The following is a 22,109-nucleotide window of genomic DNA, read 5'->3' on the forward strand; positions in this document are numbered from 1 at the left end:
TTATGTGAGAGTAATATTAAGATACTGAAAATTCTGAGGATTAAAAAGAAAAAAAATCATTAAATAATGAACAATTAGTTTTGGACTCTTGCGTATTCTTAACTAACGTTTATAAATAGATGTACAAATATTTATTTAAAAAGTAAAAAACTACTAAGCTCCTTCGACATCGCTTCATTTACAACATATTTCAGTTCGAAAAAACAGTAAATTAGCACGAAAATTCCTCGTATTACATCAATTTCTTTTTCTCTTGCACTTTAGCATAAGAACGTTGGAAACTTGGGGGAGTGCAAGTGCACGTTGATGTCAAGGACTTCTTTCATTGTGGGGTATTCTTAAACAAAATTAAAATATAACTCTTTTAAGTAAAAGGCCACGGGTACTAGAATAATATGATGGTCGGTCCTTAATTTTCAAAAGGCAATAATTATTAGAAAATCATTAGAATTAACAAAAGTTTATGCTCCTTAGTATTACGGTCTAATGGTATTCTTATTCTATGGTAAATGAGATATCTTAGATTCGATTTTTGTCAAAGGTTAATTGATCATTATTATGTCAACCCATTGTGAAACTTAACCGACTCATCCACCACTTTAAAGTAAATATTATCATTTGTTCAAAAAAAAAAATTGCTAATTGCTACTTACCAAACACCAACAACACACAACAATTTATGACATTATATCAATATAAAAAATTGGAGACGAATACGTTACACCACTTTTTCACATAAATTTTGTCACACATTTTCATAATGTACTTTAACGATCTGAATCGTCAATCTTTTAGATCTTAGATAATATTTATAAAAAATCATCCAAATCTAAAACTATACGACCATTAGATTAAGAGTTTAGAATTTTTTTATAGAACCGTATTTGCTAATTTTCTTCAGTACAAATGAATGTTTTAATTGTTAGGGATTTATTTAACTTTTTGTAAGAATAATTTATGAATAATATTCTAAAAAATAAATGATTTGCATCGTTAATATATACTATAAAATGAGTTCCACAAAAACACAAATATTTTGGGAAAAACAAAAGTGGTATAACAAATCGGCCCTCTGAAAAATTATGTTGGTCTTAAAACTTTACAAAAGTGAGATGATAAGCTTTGCCAGCTGCCATCGCGTGGACGCATTATGCAATGCGCTGCCCTTGAAGGGGCAATATTGTAAATAGCTCATACAATCCTATTCATTTATCCCACATTGAAAACAAGTCAAAATCCTTTTACGAAAAAAACCATACTTTGTTGAATTTATCAAATTTGCAGCTCCCACTTTCTATGAACCCATCGTGGCCATCATTATTACAACGATCAGTGACGGATTCAGAATTTATATCTCCAAAAAAAGATATAATCGGCACGCTACTTCAACCGATCGCTCTTTCGAAACTTATCTTGCCTTAAAGTCTTTTTAAGGCATTTTATCAAGCATTTTGCCGTTATAGTACTTGCAATAATTCCAAGTATAGCAATTGTATCCGCTAACTCCTAAGTGAACCCTTCAACGACATTCTCCGATTATGAATACAAATGAAGATTCGAACTTAGAACATCTTCGAACACTAAAAAAATTAAGAGCTCGAAGTAATTCGAATTGATAATCAAGAACACAATATGAAAATTATCTAGTAAAATGAGAGAATCGCATTAAAAACACTAAGCTTAATTAGTAATTAACTTCATAATAATCAAGATTACGAAAACCCTAGTGACACTCCAAAAAGAAAACAAAAACCGATTAAGAAAAATTAGAACATAATTGAGAATTTTACTGGGATATTATTGTGTTCACCAGACACCAAAAGTATTTAATTATACATTTTAACATTACATTACAATCACACCTTCTTCTCCACAAGAAATTTTTCAGTATGCCGGTGGACTCGATACACAAGTGTAATAACACAATTGGTTGAAATTTAAGAAAAAAATTTCAATTAATTGTACTAATACAACGTGTGTACCAGATCGTAATTCCGTCACTCAAAAATCTTTCTCCCCCACAATTCTCTAATAACATTTGAAAAAAAAAAAAAAAAACAACTGGGCATGCAGTGTTTTTCCAATTAAAACAAAAAACAGCTAACAAATTTCAATAATTAATTAATTCTACGACCTTCGTTTGTTCGATTTCGGCCGACGCGCCGACGCCGGCTTCGGTTTTCCAAACGCGCCGCAGATCCCACAGCCGGAGACTTTCGGGGAGGGCGGGTCCATCGCTTGTGGCGAAACCTTGACCGTCCGATACCCCTTTCCTCCGTTCGATCGGCTCCGCTCCATGGTGGGTGCTGCCGCGCCGCCGCCCTGAGCCTGCTGAGCTGCCTCTGCCTGCTTCTCCGCCTCCACTTGGTTCAGCGCCTGCTGTAGAAACTTGTCGTCCCAAATCAACCCCGACGAGCCCTGCCTCCTAAACGTGCTCTCAGACCTCTGAAGCCCCTCAGCCATCGGATTGATTTCTGAAATTTTTCTGATAAATCTCTGAATCTACGATCTGGGTTTTGTTTCTGGAGTCTGGAGGGTTCGATTTATGTGGATTTGGTGGATGGGATTTGGAATTTGGGATTGGAAATTTGAAGTCCAAGTAGCTACAATGGTGCTTGTTTATTTATTTATATGGTGTTGGACTTTTCTTGCTGCTTTGGGGAGGAGAGAGAGGGAGAGATAGAGAAATTGACAAATGAATGTTAGGGAGAAAGAGATTAGGAGGTGGAATCTAATCGCTAATTTGCGATTAATTATATGAATTACTGTGTCTTATTTCAGTGTTAATTTTTCTCCCTCATTATTTTTTAGTAATTAAAGAAAACAATTAGCTTGGTAGTTTCTGTTTATCTTTTTGTTTGATTTTGATTGTCAGCCAAAAATGCGAAATAAGGAATTATACAAGCGTCTAAAATTAAAGAAAAAATGCATAAATATTTTGAGATAACTCGAAAGTTTAATTAATATTCGCCGAATATAATTTGTACTTGGAACTGAAAACCCGAGTTGAAATTCCAAATCTTTTTGGGAAAGAAGCATCAATGAAATCATAACCAACTTGGAAAAGAAAATAAAGGAAGCATAAACTTACTTAAAATACTAACTTTTTAAAAAATAATAAAATACAAAAGATTGTGTACCTTTTTCAGTGCATCCCCAACGGAAAGATGCAAAAACTATGAAGCATTTTCCACTCCAGGAAGATGTTGATGGGAGTTTTACGCTAATGAGAAAGATGTAACTTTTAGATCTCTTTAAGTTTTAATTTATATTTGTTGGTTTCAGGCCAACCAAAATACATATTTCAAAATGTTTTACGTCTTTCATTAAAGATGCCCTTAATTGTTGCGTGAATTTGTCCGTGCAATGTTCTAAATCATATAAAAGGTTTACTTAACAACTTGGAGCTACAATTTGAGGTGGTAATATTGTTCTCTTGATCAAGATTTTGGTTCAAATCTCGCTGTCAACAATCTCTCTTGATGGGCAACATGTAAAAAAATTAAAAAAATGGCTAAGATGCCCTAACTTCGAGTTGGGGTAGCCTCCTTCCTCATAAACTTTTTTTACTAAAAAAGAAAGGAGAAATAAATTATAGCAAAAGTATATATATACATTATCTTCTTACTTAAATATTTAATTTCTCAGTCTTTCTCTAGTTAGAAGACAAAAAAAGGTTACTAAACGAATTTGGAGATTGTCAAAGCTACCAAGAAAACCTTCCAATGGCATGTCGACTTCTGTGTAAATAATGCTCCAATTCAACACTGGTTGTTGGACATCTGTGAACAAGCCGTGTGGGCCATTAGATGGATTCGGGTCGGGTTAATCCCGGAAACAATCCAACATGAGTCACCACTTGGTCAATATTGTTGTTCTAATTTTCTAAAGCAAAGCGTTTGACTCAGCCAAAAGGAAATGTGTTTTTTGACTGATTTGTCTCTCCATCATATGCTTTATTAATGAACTTTAATGAAAAGTTTCGATATTATTTACTTTAATAAAAAATGATTTTTTTTACATTAAAAAATCGATCTTGGTACTATTTATTTTATCTTTTATTTTATCATTATTGTTAAAACTTAAAGTTTTCAAATCTATGCCAAGCTTCCAAATTAGTAACCAAGAGCAAATGTGGACTCTAAAACGGATCTTTCAGGGGACGTCCGATAAAATACAAGGATACCACATTGTTGAACATTTCATTTTAGTCACGTCTTGAGAGCGAGTTGTGTTGTGGTACAGTTACGTCAAAAGTCACGTGTCGATCTTGGAGGTATTTCGGGATTAGAGCTTACCAGCACTGCCTTTCCTCTAGTCAAGTATCTTCCCTTACCTTTTAGAATTTCGTTCAACGGTTTTGGACCCTGGAAATCCACTGTAGACTAGTTCTCGCACGTTTTGGTATCCCAAATGCTACAACCATTTTCTTCTGCTTTCCTCTTCTCTTCTCTGACCTGGGCAAGGGCCTTGGGTCCTTTAAGGGTAGTTTGCCGCCGTGCGAATCTCTTCTCCGGTGGAACTGGTTTCTTTGAGGTTTTGGACAAAGGAAACCTCTGCTTAGCCGGCCTTCACTCCCCTGGAACTGGTTTCTTTGAGGCCTTTCCCTGCTACTGCCAAACAATCCAAGTGATTCGTGCCTTCTTGACAAGCCGGTAAATGAACGTCAGTCACCCTCCGCCTTCTCAGGCGGTCTCAGAGATCCGCAAAATCCATGTCTGCCAGTTCCGTTGACATATGTTTCCAATCGTTGGAGAACATCGAATCCAACATTTATCTCCTTCGCGTAAACAATGATGTGCAGAGAGAGAGAGATGACATTTCGTCCCCTCTAATTTCTTCAGCCCCCAGGTATTCCAGTTAACGGTTTCTTTTGGTAAAAAAAAAAAATCAAAGGCCAACTCAAGTGGGCAATACCACAAATTTCATAACAAAATATACCCTATTCAGTATTGTTCCCAAATTTATTGAAAGATTTCAAATTCGAGTTCGAGTTGCGTATGCTTTCCTAAGAACACAGTTTATTGCAAAAAAATTGAAATAAAACCTAGTAATTGTTTCTTAAAAGCTAATTCGTCTATGCTGAATCAAAATTTGTAAACCATTTCTTCAGCGTACCCGAGTTCTTTTAGTATGCCAGTGAGCTGCAACAAAGCAAACGGAAACTTGTGAGAAATAAAGAAAAGAGAAATGGTAATTGACTAATTGGTTTTACCGCAATTAAAACGCAGGATAATGCCTTTCTTTACCTCTCCTTGTGATCGGTCTTGAGCCTTGTCACCAGATATATGTTTCATCATCCCAGGAGGACCACATACCTGCACAAGCAAATGCAGGTCGATCGATGAGTTTGAATGAAAATTGAACTAGAGGATGATATCGACAAGTACATAGCGCCTCTGCAGTATATCACTTACCAGCATGAGTGTATCTTCACCAGGAGCAGGTAAGCCTTTAACTGCCATGTCCTTTGATATGTAACCTTTTCCCCCTTTCCAACTCTTTGTTGGATTATCTACGGTGTAAAATACCTGCATATGGTTACAAAAAATAAATCTGTGTTCCATGAGATAGAATATCCAAATATGGAGTGATGCAGCGATGGTATTTTACGATGAGACAAATGGTACCTTTAAATTTGGGTGGCTAGCTGCAAGTATGTCGAGTTTCTGTTTAAGCAGTATATCATCTGGGGAGACATTCGCATAAAGCAGTGACACCTAGGCCATCATCAATCACCAATTTCACACAATTAGATATATGCTAAGGAGAGTATTGTATAGCGATTATTACATAGAATTGGCATTGTCTGTTGAATATCCCAAATATCACACATATATTTAAATGAGAAGTTTAAGGTTTCAATTGGATCAACTGCAGTTGTGAATCTTGTCATGCGATATAGGCTATTGCTCACCTGAGTCGTGTCATCAGGATTTTTCAGTATGGCCTCAATAACCTGAAGCATTGGAGTAATACCTGTACCACCGGCAATCTGTAAGAAAGAATGAAAACACACTTCAGAAAAAGTGACCACACAGATTTATCATTCTTCATACACCAATGATCTTAATTTTTGTAAGTATTCACATGATTAAAGAGACAATGCAAGAGAGAACTGAACACCACTTCTGTAAATGCTAAAGCTATTGACGAAGATGCAAATGCATGGAAACCCACGAGCAATTCGCAAAAGTTGCAGCAAATAAAAATATCCTATATATGGAATTCTATACAAGTCGTTCATACCATGCCTATATGTTTCTTCATGTTGGGAGTATATCTGAGTTTTTCAATGGGCCTGCAAGAAATATATACACCTGATAAGAAGATGATTTAGAGCATATCCACTACTATTACTTGTGAACGTGGATAAATTACCCCTTCACTTCAACTACATCGCCTGGTTTTAAGCTTGTGAAATGCTGGCTCATTTTTCCTTCCGGATACACCTGCATAAAGTTTCAACAAATATGAAAGAAGCTTGAATTACACCTATGGATCAATGAATCCCCAAAAACTTAACCAAATCAAGAGAATAAATTACTATAATTGACAGCATACCTTAATTAACAAGTCAAAGTATCCCTTGGCATCTGGATCGGAAATAGGAGTATACCTGAGCGTAAAGGTAAACCGAATAAATACTCCAAGTCATGCAAATGAAATGTAAGAGGTGACCAAAAATCAAAAGAAAGATCAATAACTCATACAAACAGCTGAAGTAAGAAATAAAGAATTCAAAGAAAGACTTCCAAAGTTACATAATTAAGTCCCAAAATAGGGAGAAAACAAGACCAGCATTTAACATGAGGACAGAAAGACTTACGGGCGTATGACATATTTGGGTTTCCCTTCAGCATCCTGTCCTAATGGAGCCCTAGAGTTACATGATCACAGGGACAAAAAAGTATTTCAATGCAGTGACAGACTTCCTATCAATAAGGAATTTCAAGACACAGCAGAGTAATTATAAACAGAAGAGTATACCTCGTAAGGAGACATGAAGCAACATATAAACCCAACTTGGCATTCGGATCAAATGTAAACCTGCCAATTTTGGAGAAAACTAAGAGAAATCAGTCACATTGATGTTTAAACATTCTACAAGAACATAAAATCGGGACATCTTACTATCATTGCAGATATTTCAAGAGCGTGTTGCCTTTATAGTGCTTCTGATCAATATAAATTTCCTTCAAATAATAGTTCTAAGGCATCTGGTGCGTCTTGAGGATATACCTGAATAATTGTGTATTATGGCTAACCCTTGCAGTATCTTGCAACTTAAATTCAACCCATTTGTCTGGATTAAGTGCTGAAAACATAGTAAACACATTTATTAATTTAAGCTTGAATGTAAGGGTGAAAGAATTGGATATGTGGCATTTACAGAAATTAAGCTTGATATACTGGGTTCCTAATCTGTTAAAACAAAACTAAGTTCATGATATAAACAAAAGCTTTGAGCTGCACATTTAGTCTTATCAAATGTCCAACTGAAATTCTTATTGCAATGCACATCTTCTGTGTGTGTGTTTGGGGGGGTGTGGGGGTATGAGAGAGAGAGAGAGACTCACCAACTTTTGGGCCAGTCTGTTCTTTGATTTCATCTAGATAAACCTGTTTAAAAAAAAGGATTCTTAGTTCTCAATACAGAAGAAGAACCTGAATCCTAAACCCTTAATGACAAGTAAGTTGCTATACGGGCAAATATAACCCAAACCATAGCGAGCAGGAGAAAAAATGAAAAACCTTTTATCCTATTACGAAATTTAATCCTTAAGATGTCAGGTAAACTGTAACATGTACATGCAGCACATTCAACTTCGACTTAGAAACGAATGCACAAAACAAATTCCGGTATTCACATCATCTAACCCTTTGACCTTAAAACCCCGATAAGAAAAATTTATAAAAACCAATAGAGCTGTGACTATCCATGAAAACGTAAATGTCACTCAGAAGTGTCATCTTGCAGTAGTAAACCTCAGCAATAAAAGGGTATTCTGATCACGCACCGGGACATCTTATCCTATGCACTTTTCGGTTTCAAAGCTATACCATGCAGGCATACGCGTTGTCTAACTACCATCGGATGATGAATATCACTAACACAACACCGCATATGAAACCATTTCATCAAACGCGATCTACACCAGCTCGAAAAGCCCCATTACTCCATACATTCTAAGCTAATTAGACAAGAATCAAATACATAATCAATTAACCAACAACCAAGACCAGAATCGAATATCGAAAAGAAAACAAAAACACCATCACAAACACACCCATTTCTTTAAACGCGCAAAACCATCAGGAGAAATTATACTTTCGAAAAAAAAACCCAATTGGGCACGCCACAAAATTCCTGAGCTAAAACCCACATTGCATCAGTGATAAATCAACAATCTGATCAATACCCAGATGAAATGAGCAGGAGAAATTACCAAATCCGGCGAGGAATAGTAGCAGAGATAGGAGATTCCGCCGGAGACGGCTGCGACTGCTCCGAAGGGAATGCGAAAGCTTGACTTCGATTGGCCTCGAAACGAGCTGTTGAAGGCGGTCGGCGCCGCCTTGGCGAGCCTCTGGAAGAAGGTAGCCATTGGAAGAAGCAAAGCACAGATGTTGCTCCCTACTTGCTTTTGCTGATTTCTTTCTACTCTTGGCGACGTTTCCAGTTTCCACTTTCGTGGGAAAAGTCTACGTTTCTGGCGTGGAAGTCAGTGATTGCTGGGCCCAATAGCCATACGGCCCAATTCATGGATCGGATACTTTTCGCTTGGTGGGCCGGGAATTCAAATATGGGCCTTGACTGATGAAGTGATGAGACATGGGTCGAAGCTTAAGGCCTGATGTGCTCTCAATTTCCAGTGGACCGGTGCCTCAATGTGAAAATAGAAACCTTTGTGGAAAGTACTGATAATCCCATGTGTTTTATGAGTCCCGTTAAGATCCAAATACCTAACTATTGCGAACACTTTAAAATATTACTTTATGAGTCCCGTTAAGATATAAGTACGTAACCAATACGAACACTTGAAGAGAGTTTCGCGTCAAAATTGTTGAAATTCGACATGGCCTTCCACATACACAGTTTTTTGGGTCAGATTTGTTGAAATTTGAGTGTCGATGAAAGAAAATTGAAGACAAAGAAGCAGACTCGATGACGAATTTAGGTCGTCGCACTTTTGAGATGCAATGTGAAGTCGAGAGCATCAGCATCCATTGATTTGGGGCTCAATCTTTGTTGAATTCGAATGCTAATGGAAGTAAATCCAAGAGAAGGAAGAACACATGATATCTTTACCAAAATACCCTTCTATCTTTTGCTTGAATACATGCCACATAAGCAATATTTTTGCCATGTCAGCACATTCTGTCACATTTTGACTTAATAAACAAAATCTCAGCAAAATAGAGTGAAAATCAAGTTTCAAGTTGCAAAGTAACGATATTTTTATTACAAGAGAAACGAATTATAGTCTATTTGTAACCAGATACTAAGATTCAAACATCTCATGATTATATGATTGAATTAGGATAACAGTATCTCATAGCACCAATAATATAGTTGGTGATAGAAAAACAATATATTATTGTAAATTCAACAAGTGGGATTAAAGAACAATAAACAAAATAAAGAACACAGGCACAAGGATGAAGATGTATTTATTGTTTCAAATTTAATGGTGAGATTTTCTTGTCATGAGCAGGATTATATATATATATTGTTAAAATTGATGTATAGTGTCGTCGTTTTCATGCAAAATATAAGCTAAGGAACGAACGACAAGCATGCAACGTGGGTCTCTTAACCTAAAAAGCTTTAAATATGAAAAAGGCAAAAACTCCCTGATTGATTGGCTAATGCAACTTTACCGTCAACTTACTAATGAAAAAGGCAAAAACTCCCACATAAACAAATTGACAAAACAAAATACAACACATAATAAATAGTTCTATTTTTAATTGCATTGATGCATTTTGTTTGGTAAACTGTTGACTCTAATCTTCTTTGTACTAATTGTTTCCTATATATTATGTAATTGATATGTTGTTCTTAGTATAGGTTTCCTATTAAATATGTATTGTTATAAGCTTATATATATGTATATTTTACGAGAAGCGATAGGATGGTATTTCATTCAATATAATTAACAAATACAAGTATACAACGGGTGTCAATCAAGTACATAGATCTAATGGTTAAAAAAATTAAGGGTAAATTACATAGTACCCCTTCAGGTTTGAGGTTTATTACAACCTCATACAACATCTTTAAAATATTTCACTTTCATACATCACGTACTATTTTATTTCAAAATAATACATCTGTTAGATTTTCCATTCATTGTTCCGTTAAGAGCTGACGTGGCTAGCACATTTATGCCATGTGGTTGCCACATTTGTGCCACGTGGCAAAAAAAAAAGAATTTAAAAAAATATATTTAAAAAAGGTATTTGAAAAAAAAAACCTAAAACCCTAAAACCCATCTTCCCCAACCCACTTCTCCTCCACTCTCTTCACTTCTCATCCCTTCTCTCTCCCACTCCTTCCTCTTCACCTCCCCGCCACACCTGCCGCCTCCTCCTTTCTATCCCACCCCACCAAACCCACTATCCAATTCCCCCGCAACCCCCTCACCCCACAAATTTAGCAACCACACTAGTGGCTGAAACTGGTACTTTCAATTCGACTAACAACTCTAACTCCTCTCCGGCGTACAGATCTCTGAGTCAAATCGACTCGGATCCTAGAGCAGCGAGGCGACCCGTGAGTGAATACACATCGGTGATCTTAGCCGAGCTTGAACCCGAAACAACACCAAGTTGGAGACTAAGATCCTGGACAGATGAAATTGGCATCTCTAGGCTTCTTAGGCGATGAAATTGGCGGCGGTTTGTGTTGGATTTATGAAAAAAGAAGGTTTGTGTTGATTTTTTTCTCTTTTTTTTTTTAAGGAAATTATGAAAAGGGGATTGTGGGAAAAGATGCTTACTTTGGAGAGGCATAGGGTGGACTTGAGGAGGGAGAAGTTGGAGGGGGATTTTGGGGACGATGGGTTGGAGCGCTGGAAGTGGAAAAGCAGTCTAGGGTTGTTGGGGTTGCTGTGGAGGTGGGGGTGGGATGGGGTGGGTTTTTGGATGGGAGGAGAAGTGAAGAGAGTGAACAAGAGGGCGAGGCCCCGCCATCGTGGAGGAGAAGACGGAGTTCGATATGGATAAGAAGGTGGAGAGAGGGAGGGTGGGGTAATTGACTGGGAGTTGTTTGGCATTAGATCCAGATTTTTTAAGTTTTAATCTTCTGCAAAAATTTGAATTTTCTACATTTTTGTTCTTGGGTTCGGATTATGGAAAATTAGGGTTGGAATCTATTGAATTTTTTGAGTTATTTACTGTTTGGTTACCGAGAAAACGAGGGAAAATTGATGGGAAAGCTGGGTAATCTATTTTAGAACAAATTTGAGTAATCTAGGTGGGGTGGGGGGTTGCGGGGGAGGTGGGATGGGGGGTTTGGGTTGCGGGGAAGGGGAAGGGATCAGTTGGGGGAGGTGAAGAGAGTATAGGATAGGGGTGGGGGGTTGCGGGGAAGGGGAAGGGATGAGTTTCTAGGGATTTTTTTTAATAATTTTTTTAATTAATAATTTTTAAATTTATAAATAAAAAAAAAAAATTGCCACGTGGCATCAATGTGGCAGCCACGTTAGCTCTTAACGGAACAATGGATGGAAAATCTAACCGAGGTATTATTTTGAAATAAAATAGTACGTGAGGTATGAAAGTGAAATGTTTTAAAGATGTTGTATGGGGTTGTAATAGACCTTAAACCTGAGGGGTACTATGTAATTTACCTAAAAATTAATCTATATATCTGTTTAGGCCAAAAATAGTGGTTTGGGGCTGAATATAGAATCATTCTCGGCCCGGGAGGCCTTGCGACAAGGGTTTTATGGATCGTTCAGTACGTGGGCCTTCAAACCTAGGTCGGCTAGGTCATGACGTAAGACAGGCCGAGTCCTAGAGCGATAAGGAGTCTCGGCAGGATTAATAACTCGAAAGCGAATCCGGTTCAATAAGGGACTAGGTTCACAGTCATAATAAGAGTAGGATTGGTCGAGTCAGTGTTTGATCAGGAGAGGAAATCCTAGTCCGAATAGGGTTTTAACCCGACCTTGGGGGATCCGTTGCTATAAATAGAAGAGGATGTGCATCATTCAAGCCCCTACAATTCAACACAAAACTGCCCTGCGCAAGCTTTTTCAACAACTTTGAGATTTTTTCTTTTCTTTTCTCGCTGACACATCTTCCGTTGGCATCAACAGCACTGTGGAAGCAACCAATGATATCTTAAGTCGGCATAGATAGCTCTGTCATCGTAGAATCAGTCGGTCTCGCAGTATCTTCCGTTGGCATCAACAGCACTACGGCGAGGACGGTTGGTTACCTATCCAAGTCTCGGTCAAGAAGGATTTCCGGATCCTTATTGATTGAGGTCATCTTATTAGCCTCCTCGGCGAAGTGAGGTGTTACAGTATATCGAGCTCGGCGCATTGCACGCCGAGTTATTTTATGATTGGATATTCCCAAATGGGATTTAGAGTTCGGCATTCGGACGGTCGAACCACGTTCACCATTAAAACTTATATTTGCTTTGAGTATTTGTGCCCTTACACTTTAGTGTCGATTCGGCGTGAGTTTACTCTGACGAATAACATCACTGTGACTGAATCCGACGACGACGATTCGTGAACTTCGTAAGAATAGTAACTTTGTCTTCAGGTTCGAGAACCCAAGAGGCCGAGACGCGTTCCTTCCTCGGTCGTAATCGCAAGACACAGGAGTCAGCCGCGCACCCAACGCAACATCAACAAATTTACTCCTCGGCCGAGCTCGGCCGACGAGTTGGCACGCCCGCATTCACCGAATGACATAGTTAGCTTATAGATTACTCGGCCTGCGCGCCACGTAGGCTTGGTAGTTTCGAGGGTCAACAATATCATATAGAAGGAGTTATATGTCTACACACTTTGTGATAAACCCGCACAATTGTTGTGTTCATATGTGGTATAACTATGCTATATAGGTCACATGTTCAAGTCGTGGAAACAACTTCTTTGCAAAGCCAATGTAAGGTTGTGTACGATAGACGTTTCTCCACCCCCTCTCTGACTCTCGCAAAGCAGAAAGTCTTGTTGGCTTAGAGTCATTCTTTTAACTGTTAGCTGATGAAATATGAACTTCACTAACATTAAGATCATCAAACTAACCCAAAGATAACATAAGTTCCTAATATTTATACCTATGTACGAGTTATATACATATATCGGTCTCAACCTATATGATCATCATTTACCACGTATGTCACTCTGATTGGTCATGGAAATAGTGAAACAAAATGCACAATATGTTTATGAATATTATACCTCGAATGAACTTGGAAAATGACATTCCTATTTGGCTGTGTTTTATTGATTAGTCAGAAGAATAAGAGTTCTTGAATAATTGAGTACGATCACCAAATCACCAATGATTTATATCCAATTTTGTTGTACATGTGTGTGATGTGTCGATCCCTCGTCGATGCATTGAACAATTGCTTTTTAGTAAAATGAATGATGAGAACTCATATTTTGATTATCGTCATGATCTTAAGTGAGATTTTTAATTATCTATTTCTTTTAGCGTCAAAGTGTAACACTAACTTCATACAATTATCACTAAATTCTCATTAAGTCTCATCAAGCATCCTTTGAACTTACTGAAACGAGTGCTGTTATCTCGAAATTATTTGGTTTCCTTGTTTCAAAAAACTCATCATTGATCAAATCAATAATGAGTTTTGAAAATATAAATAACAGTTTCATTCTTATTTGAAAAATATGTAAATGATTAACACTTTAAAAAATGGAGTGGGAAAGAGACACTTGTCACTATGTTCATCACAATCAATCTTCAAATAATTGAAACCGGATCCTGTCCGAATCTATAGGAACTGAACCTAAGGATCACAAGATTCGGATCGTTGAAATTTAATTCAACAGCTATAATTATTATAATTTTTAAAATAGTACTTTGTTTATAACCGTTGAATCAAATTTTAACGTCTGAATCTCGTGATTCTTAAGCTCACTTCCTATAGATTCGGAGGGCATCTGGTTCCCAAATAATTATGTACGATCACCAAATGGTTTTGATCGAATTTTGTTGTACATGTGTGATGTGTCGATCCCCCATTGATGCATTGAACAATGCCTTTTTGTCGTTTAAAAAGTTATTATGTACTTATTGCAATACAACCGAAGTCAGAGAATTATCTTTTAACTTGTATAAATTATGAAGTATTTTTAACAGTTTTCAACTTATGCAAATACAAATAGCAACGCCCTTCTGTTGTTGCAAAATATCTTCAAGATTAACACTACAACAATCATGCCTTTTTACTGGATTAGGCTGCGTTTTTTTAATAAAAAGTTTAGGTGAAGGAGAGGGTATCCCATCTCATGATCAAAGTATACTACAGAGAGATCTTAGCCCATTCTTTGATTTTTGTGAGTTGTTTACTAATTTATCTAACTCGGAATAAAAACCAGTGTGATTACTATAATATCCTTATTCCAAAATCCTAAAGTGGTGGGTTTGGTGTGTGCAAACTTGAAATTTAAAAAATATTAAGAGAGCATAATAGGTAGAAAAAATGCATTCCCATTCCCTCTCTATTCCATAACTCAAATTCCACATCCATCTAAGGAGTTCGATTCCTCCATTTTGGGGAGTCGGATTCCTTAATTTGTGCTGGGCTTGCCACTCCTTTGATTCCTTCAAAATTAGTAAACGCTTGAATACTTTGTAATCGGAATTCAACTTCTTGTTTTGATTCCGATTACGGGTATGTAAGCATACCCTTACTGAACTCCAGGTGCATTCTAGGTTCTAGGATTAATCAAAATTTATATTCACCAAATCAGTTGGTTGAGCACTCACAAATCACAATCATGGGATTTGTTCAAAACAAAAAAACAAAAAAATCACAATCATGGGATATTCATCATTCACACCAAACACAAACAGCCACTCATTACATTTCACAAGCAACAGCCACTTGTTACTACTTAGGTACTGACTAGTGGCCCAATAAGAACAAAACACATGTCACAACTTTAATTTAATAAACTTGTAACCAAACACAATGTTAACCTCACATCCAAACATCCCATTTCTCCCTCAAAGCCTCACTACTCCTTGCTTCTGCCATGGTATCAACGCCAGAAACCTTGTCCTCGGGAACCTCATCTTCTCCGTCGGCGCCACCCACATCTGACCTTTCTCTGCCAACTCTGCCCCCAAAATCCTCCTATTCTTTATCGTGGAAGCCGTGGCAACACCCCGTCGTCGTCGTCGGACTTCTCCGTAGTGGAATCTTTGGCAGTTCCGAACACCAACATTCTCCCAAATTTCACTGAATAATTTCAACCTGCTTCATAATTTTTTCTTACAGATGAAATTTCCTTCATAAGATTAGCAAGATGGATCAGATCTTTCATGGGTTTCGTGAAATTTGGGAGGGCGAAGCTGCCATGGCTTCGAGAGAAAGGAGAGAATGTGGTTGGTGGAGATGTGGAACCAGTGCTTGTAGTGAGAGAGAAGATGGATGTTTGGATACTAGTACAAGAGATGAAATGGTGTGTTTGGTAAGAAAGATAGTAAGAGGGTTTTATTTGATGTTTTAAATTTAGTGGTCCTAATAAGATAGTCAACGACTACGGTATTTTTTTGGAAAAAAAAAAAAAAAAAAAAAAACAATTACGGTACTTGTACTCAAGTATTATCCTTTCACAAGGCAAACTGATTAGGAATTGCTGCGATTCTTTCTGAATAGCCTAGAAGATGTCGAGAGTCACTTTGAAAGTATTACCTAAATTCTAACAAAAGCCTATAAAACAAAAAGCTACTATCATTTCTTCATCATGGATTAATTTTATATTTCAACGGCTGACAATGCTGCCATGGCAAAACCGAATAGGACAGGACTTGTGTAGATTTGATTTACCTTTTTATGATTGGACATTGAATGTGTTTACTTTGTTTGCTTATATAACACCCTGCAAAATGTTGCAAGATCGTGTCTTTTTCTGCATTCTACTTGCATCGCCAAACTTCTGAGCCAAAGACGGGTTTGGAGTAGCTTTTGCGATCTGGGGTCTGGATTCTAAAAGGGATTCATCTTAACACGAAGACTTCGCAGACGGTCATCCATCATCTGATGCTAGTACTGCTCTCACCTAGATTCGTTTAACTTCGTAGTTCTGATAGAATCATGTGTGCGTAAGTTGGTATGATCACAACCTCATACTGAAGTTTGAACTTTGAGTGGTGAAGTAGAGAGAGTAATAAGATTTTCTAGTTTTCACATGCAGATTCGGTACAAGAAAATGGTATCTGGTGGTCATATAGGGTTCTACAACAACAACAAAAAAACCTTTTTCCACTAAGTGAGATCGGTTATATGAATTCTAGAACATCATTGAGCTCGGTTCTGTGACATGTATTCCGTTAGATCCAAATACTCTAAGTCTTTTCTTAGAGTCTCTTCCAAAGTCTTTTTAGGTCTTTCTCTACCCCTTCAGCCTTGAACCTCTATCCTGCAATCACATCTTATATCCGGAGCGTCAGTAGGCCTTTGTTTCACATGTCCAAACTACCGTAACCGATTTTCTCTCATCTTTCCTTCAATTTCGGCTACTCCTACTTTACCTCGGATATCCTCATTCCTCATCTTATCCTTTCTCGTGTGGTGGTCATATAGGGTTCTAAGCAGCCAAAATCTTAGGGTTCTAAGTAGTTGATTATATCGGGGATGATTGATGCAGGCATGACAATGTCCTTCCACACACAAAACCGTCCACCTCTTCTTTCCGGACTTTTGACCAAAAATAGGACACAAAACAGAACCAAATCAAGCTCTTCTGTAGCTACAATGCATGTATCTTCAGTTCTGCAAACCAATGAGAGCGGAAATCTACCTGAATCGAAGAAAGTTCGGAATTCGGGCTTACCTCTAACAAGATGTCACGCACTGAGCCAACCAAACACTGTCGGCATCATTGGAGGGGTGTCTGTTTATTCAAGCCTCCTTTTCTTGGAGAAGCTTGTGTGGTGGAGTCTAAAAGATGGAGGAGAATGCCCGCCCTTCATCGTGTGCAGCGACCCAACGTTGTATAAGGAGCTTCCGATTCGCAGTTTGTTTCATTCACACACAAGAAGTACTAGTAGTGCTCAAATCCTATCAAATAACTGGCCTATCATCGAGAGCTTGTGTAGCAAGAGGGCGTTACTCCAGCACTCTGGCGCTCAATGCATAGTCATGCCGTGTCATCTGTCTCATGCGTGGCACGACAAGATATCTGAGGACTGTTCTCTGCACTTCCTTCATATTGGTGAGTGTGTTGCCCTGGAGCTCAAGGAAGCAAAGTTGAAGCCACTGGAAAAAGGAAGTAATGTAAGGATTGGAGTGCTTGCTGCAGATGCAACTTTAATGGCTGGTTTTTACCAAGAAAAGCTACAAAGTCAGGTACACATTCAACCTAATTTCGTTTTTCTTGCTCATTCATCAAATTATGTGAAAACCATGAAGATACCAATTCTGATTTTCTTCGAAAACTTTACTTACATTTTAAGTCACCGGCGAAAACATATTTCGGTGCAATGGCAATGGACAGGGGTTTGATGTTGTGGTACCTGACAAGCAAACCATGGAGCATGTGGTGATTCCCGCAATTGAAGCGATAAAAAGACGGGACATGGAGGGGGCACGAAACCTGTTAAGCATTGCAGTCCAGGTCCTGCTGGTGAGGGCGGTGAACACCGTGATCATTGCTTCGGACGAGTTGCAGGTTGTTCTGCCTCCGGGCGATCCTCTTCTTAAGAAATGTATCAACCCCATGGATGCTTTGGCTAGGTCGACAATAAAATGGGCAAAGGCTACAAGCAGCGGTGGATAAGAGATCGTAGCAACATGGCTAAATAAAATGTACATAATCTTTGTGTCATTGCCATACTTCCCTTCGTTTCTGTAGATATTAGCAAATCTTTAAATCAACTGAACTGAAACTTCCTGTAAAATCAACTTCTGGTTTGAAACATGTACACAGATTTATGAGTTACAAGTAGACAACCAAAATGTCGTTGAACAAAAATTAAACAATAAACTTTTGTACTTTTACAATTGAATGATGTGAATCTCGAAGGGTATCCAAGCTTATTTCATACAAAAATAAATTCCAAAACAGAGCACAAAGCAGCCTCAGGAAGTCAAATTCATTTTGAAGAAACGGCAAATGCAGTTTAGTTAAAAATGCAACTACAAGCTAATTTCCTGTGTACCTTCCAACTCATCCTTGTCCACATTTATTTCCAGTGATTTTGCGTATGCAAAGAACCCAAACATCAACTGACCTGGCATGCTATTTGGTCCAACCGGAAACAAAACCAAAATTGGAACTCAATCAATCTATTGGAAACAAAGAAAGAAACCCATATGGTGTGTACAATTATCTGTAGTAAAACAGAATACAAACTTCGCAACATTCATACCAGGCCATGGCTGAGAGCTATGATAGACAACTTCTCCTACTTCAATACCAGTCTCTTCCCATGTTTATCTCCTCACTGCTTCTTCTAAGCTTTCCCCTGGCCAAGGATGAGAAAAGGATCAAACTAATGAAACTGTTACACAACCCCCGAAAAGAAGTATAAATACTAATACCGACTATTATACACAGTTACCAGTGTCTGACATATTCCCTAGAGTTACCTCTATAAAACCAGCTAAGCAACTCCACATTCAAGGTACAAATCGAGATTGTCGACTTAATAGAGCACGGTTGTTCTCTCTATCGATGACTAACATTATGACAACCTGTTGAAATGACACAATATGAGCTATACAAGAGAAAAGCACCAACTTGAAATGCAAACTGATAAAGCATAATCATACCGGATCAACACGAGGGTAGACCCGCTTTCTGCACAGCCCACTCGAACATTGCTTCCGCCTCCCATTCTAGCAAAGCCCTGGCCTGATCACACACCAAAAGCATACAACAATTCGAAACTATTTAGGAAAACGACTGCGATCATCACACAACTATTGTGCACCAATACGAAAAAAGTTCAAAAACTCAATTGCTTCATTCATTAAACACACCAAAGACATTCCCATTGCAATTCAAAGAACTTGATCTCACTAACATGTCAATTTTAGAATTGGATATGTGCCATTTACAGAAATTAAGCTTGATATACTAATTTTCTAATCCGTTAAAACAAAACTAAGTTCATGTTAAAAACAAAGGCTTTGAGCTACATATCTAGTCTTATCAAAAGTTCAACTGATATTCTTATTGCAATGTACATCTTCTGTGTGCATGTTTGCGGGGTGTGCGGGGTATGAGAGAGAGAGAGACTCACCAACTTTTGGGCCAGTCTGTTCTTTGATTTCATCTAGATAAACCTGTTAAAAAAAAAAAGATTCTTAGTTCTCAATACAGAAGAAGAACCTGAATCCTAAACCCTTAATGACAAGTAAGTTGCTATACTGGCAAATATAACCCAAACCATAACGAGCAGGAGAAAAAATGAAAAACCTTTTATCCTATTACGAAACTCAATCCTTAAGATGTCAGGTAAACTGTAACATGTACATGCAGCACATTCAACTTCCACGTAGAAACGAATGCGCACAACAAATTCCGGTATTCACATCATATAACCCTTTGACCTTAAAACCCCAAATAAGAAAATTTATAAAAACCAATAGCCGTGACTATCCATGAAAACGTAAATGTCACTCAGAAGTGTCATCTTGCAGTAGTAAACCTCAGCAATAAAAAGGTATTCTGATCACACACCGGGACATCTTATCCTATGTTCTTTTCGGTTTCAAAGCTATACCATGCAGGCATACACGTTGTCTTACTACTATCCGATGATGAATATCGCTAACACAACACCGTAAATGAAACCAGTTCATCAAACACAATCAACACTAGCTTGAAAATCCCCATTACTCCAAACATTCTAAGCTAATTAGACAAGAATCCAAATACATAAACAATTAATCAACAACCAAGACATATGTTAATGCACAAAATCAGTGAGGACTTTGGTACAACAGAAAGTGTTAAGTTTGTGACATTCGCTAGATTGCTCCAGTCACTAGTGTGGATAAGTATGTAAATGAATAGAGATATGGAAGCAAACACAAGATGTATGTGGTTCACCCAGATTGGCTACATCTACTAAGTAGAAGATTTCTCATTAATTGTGAAGGGTTTATACATACAAGTATATAGGTTCAAGCTCTACTTTTGTGAGTACTAGTAAATGATTTAGTACAAATGATATTAGGAAATATTGTGGGAGAATGATCTCCTTTTATAGAAGAGAATTTCTAGTTTTGTTATGATATTGACATGTATTGTGTTGTGATTGGCTTCTGATGATGACACGTGTTGCGCTATGATTGGCTTCTAACGTCGATACGTGTCGCGTTGTAATTGATCTCCTGGTTGGAGGAAACTCTTCTAGATCATGGTATAACGTTAGGTAGTTTCAGGATTGGTCATTCAAACAACTTGAATAAACCAAATTCAAATACTTAATTATACTATCTGTAGTTTACAATTACAACTAAATAAACCCAGAATTGAATATCAAAACAAAAACACCATCACAAACACACCCATTTCTTTAAACGCTCAAAACCATCAGGACCCAATTGGGCACGCCTCAAAATTCCTGAGCTAAAACCCACATTGCATCAGTGATAAGTCAACAATCTGATCAATACCCAGATGAAATGACCAGGAGAAATTACCAAATCCTGCGAGGAATAGTAGCCGAGATAGGAGATTCCGCCGGAGACGGCTGCGACTGCTCCGAAGGGAATGCGAAAGCTGGACTTCGATTGGCCTCGAAACGAGCTGTTGAAGGCGATCGGCGCCGCCTTGGCGAGCCTCTGGAAGAAGGTAGCCATTGGAAGAAGCAAAGCACAGATGCTGCTCGCTACTTGCTTTGCTGATTTCTTTCTACTCTTGGCGACGTTTCCAGTTTCCACTTTCGTGGGAAAAGTCGTTTCTGGCGCGGAAGTCAGTGATTGCTGGGCCCAATAGCCACACGGCCCAATTTTTGGATCGGATACTTTTCACTGGGTGGGCCGGGAATTCAAATATGGGCCTTGACTGATGAAGTGATGAAACATGGGTCGAAGCTTAAAGCCTGATGTGCTTTCCATTTCCAGTGGACCAGTGCCTCAATGTGAAAAAAAGAAACCTTTCCTTTTATGGAAAGTACTGATAATCCCACGTGGACGTGGTTTATGAGTCCAGTTAAGATACAAATACATAACCAATGCGAACACTTGAAAATATTACTTTATGAGTCCCGCCAAGATATGAACACGTAATAAATGCGAACACTTGAAAATATTTTCAGGTCAAATTTGTTGAAATTCAGCGTGGCCTTCCGCATACACAAAGCTTTGTGGGTCAGATTTGTTGAAATTCAAGAGTCAATTGAAGAAAATTGAAGAGAAAGAAGTAGACTCGACAATGAATTTAGGTCGTCACACTTTAGAGATTAAGTGTGAAGTTGAGAGCATCAACATCCATGGATTTGGGGCTCAATCTTTCTTGAATTCGAATGGTAATGGAAGTAAATCCAGGAGGAGGAAGAACACATGATAACTTTATAAATATATCCTTCTATCTTTTGCTTGAATACACGCAACGTAAGCAATATTTCTGCCATGTCAGCACATTTTGTCACATTTTGACTTAATAGACAAAATCTCAACAAAATACAGTGAAAATCAAGTTTCAAGTTACAAAGTAACAATATTTTCATTACACGTGAAGTGGATTATGGTCTATTTGTAATCGTGTAAACATACAAGGTGGTAGGTAAGATACTAAGATTCAAACATCTAATGATTTTATGATTGAATTAGGATATATAACAATATCTCATAGCACCAATTATATAGTTGGTGATAGTAAAACAAGAAATTATTATAATCAATTGCAAATTCAACAAGTGGGATTAAA

The 22,109-nt window shown here is 37.8% G+C and overlaps 3 protein-coding genes across 5 annotated transcripts; 1 reads left to right on the plus strand and 2 right to left on the minus strand.

Annotated features, from left to right (window-relative positions):
- Positions 1 to 1,774: 1,774 nt before the first annotated feature.
- On the minus strand, positions 1,775 to 2,679 carry LOC126593245 (MAPK kinase substrate protein At1g80180-like). The gene has a single exon (XM_050259247.1). It carries the CDS (start codon positions 2,461 to 2,463, stop codon positions 2,128 to 2,130), a length of 336 nt encoding a protein of 111 aa, XP_050115204.1. The 5' UTR covers positions 2,464 to 2,679; the 3' UTR covers positions 1,775 to 2,127.
- Positions 2,680 to 4,923: 2,244 nt separating this feature from the next.
- Positions 4,924 to 21,092, minus strand: LOC126593346 (NADH-cytochrome b5 reductase-like protein). Of its 3 annotated transcripts, none has more exons than XM_050259397.1 (13): positions 20,882 to 21,092; positions 19,474 to 19,516; positions 7,243 to 7,318; positions 6,991 to 7,050; positions 6,830 to 6,880; positions 6,565 to 6,619; positions 6,382 to 6,452; positions 6,250 to 6,301; positions 5,918 to 5,995; positions 5,631 to 5,720; positions 5,418 to 5,531; positions 5,250 to 5,318; positions 4,924 to 5,144 (listed from the first exon to the last, which is right to left on the minus strand). In XM_050259397.1, exons 1-13 carry the CDS (start codon positions 21,038 to 21,040, stop codon positions 5,088 to 5,090), a joined length of 975 nt encoding a protein of 324 aa, XP_050115354.1. In that variant the 5' UTR covers positions 21,041 to 21,092; the 3' UTR covers positions 4,924 to 5,087. The 3 variants fall into 3 exon arrangements, with proteins under 3 accessions (XP_050115354.1, XP_050115362.1, XP_050115348.1); XM_050259405.1 differs by lacking the exon at positions 20,882 to 21,092 and adding an exon at positions 19,858 to 19,903; XM_050259391.1 differs by lacking the exons at positions 19,474 to 19,516; positions 20,882 to 21,092 and adding exons at positions 7,581 to 7,623; positions 8,451 to 8,692.
- Positions 16,982 to 18,229, plus strand: LOC126611100 (uncharacterized). Its single transcript, XM_050279281.1, has 2 exons — positions 16,982 to 17,575; positions 17,724 to 18,229. The coding sequence occupies exons 1-2, from the start codon at positions 16,982 to 16,984 to the stop codon at positions 18,003 to 18,005; spliced, it is 876 nt and encodes a 291-aa protein (XP_050135238.1). The 3' UTR covers positions 18,006 to 18,229.
- Positions 21,093 to 22,109: the final 1,017 nt, after the last annotated feature.

Source organism: Malus sylvestris, chromosome 2 (genome assembly GCF_916048215.2).
Source record: "Malus sylvestris chromosome 2, drMalSylv7.2, whole genome shotgun sequence".
NCBI classification, from domain to species: Eukaryota; Viridiplantae; Streptophyta; class Magnoliopsida; order Rosales; family Rosaceae; genus Malus; species Malus sylvestris.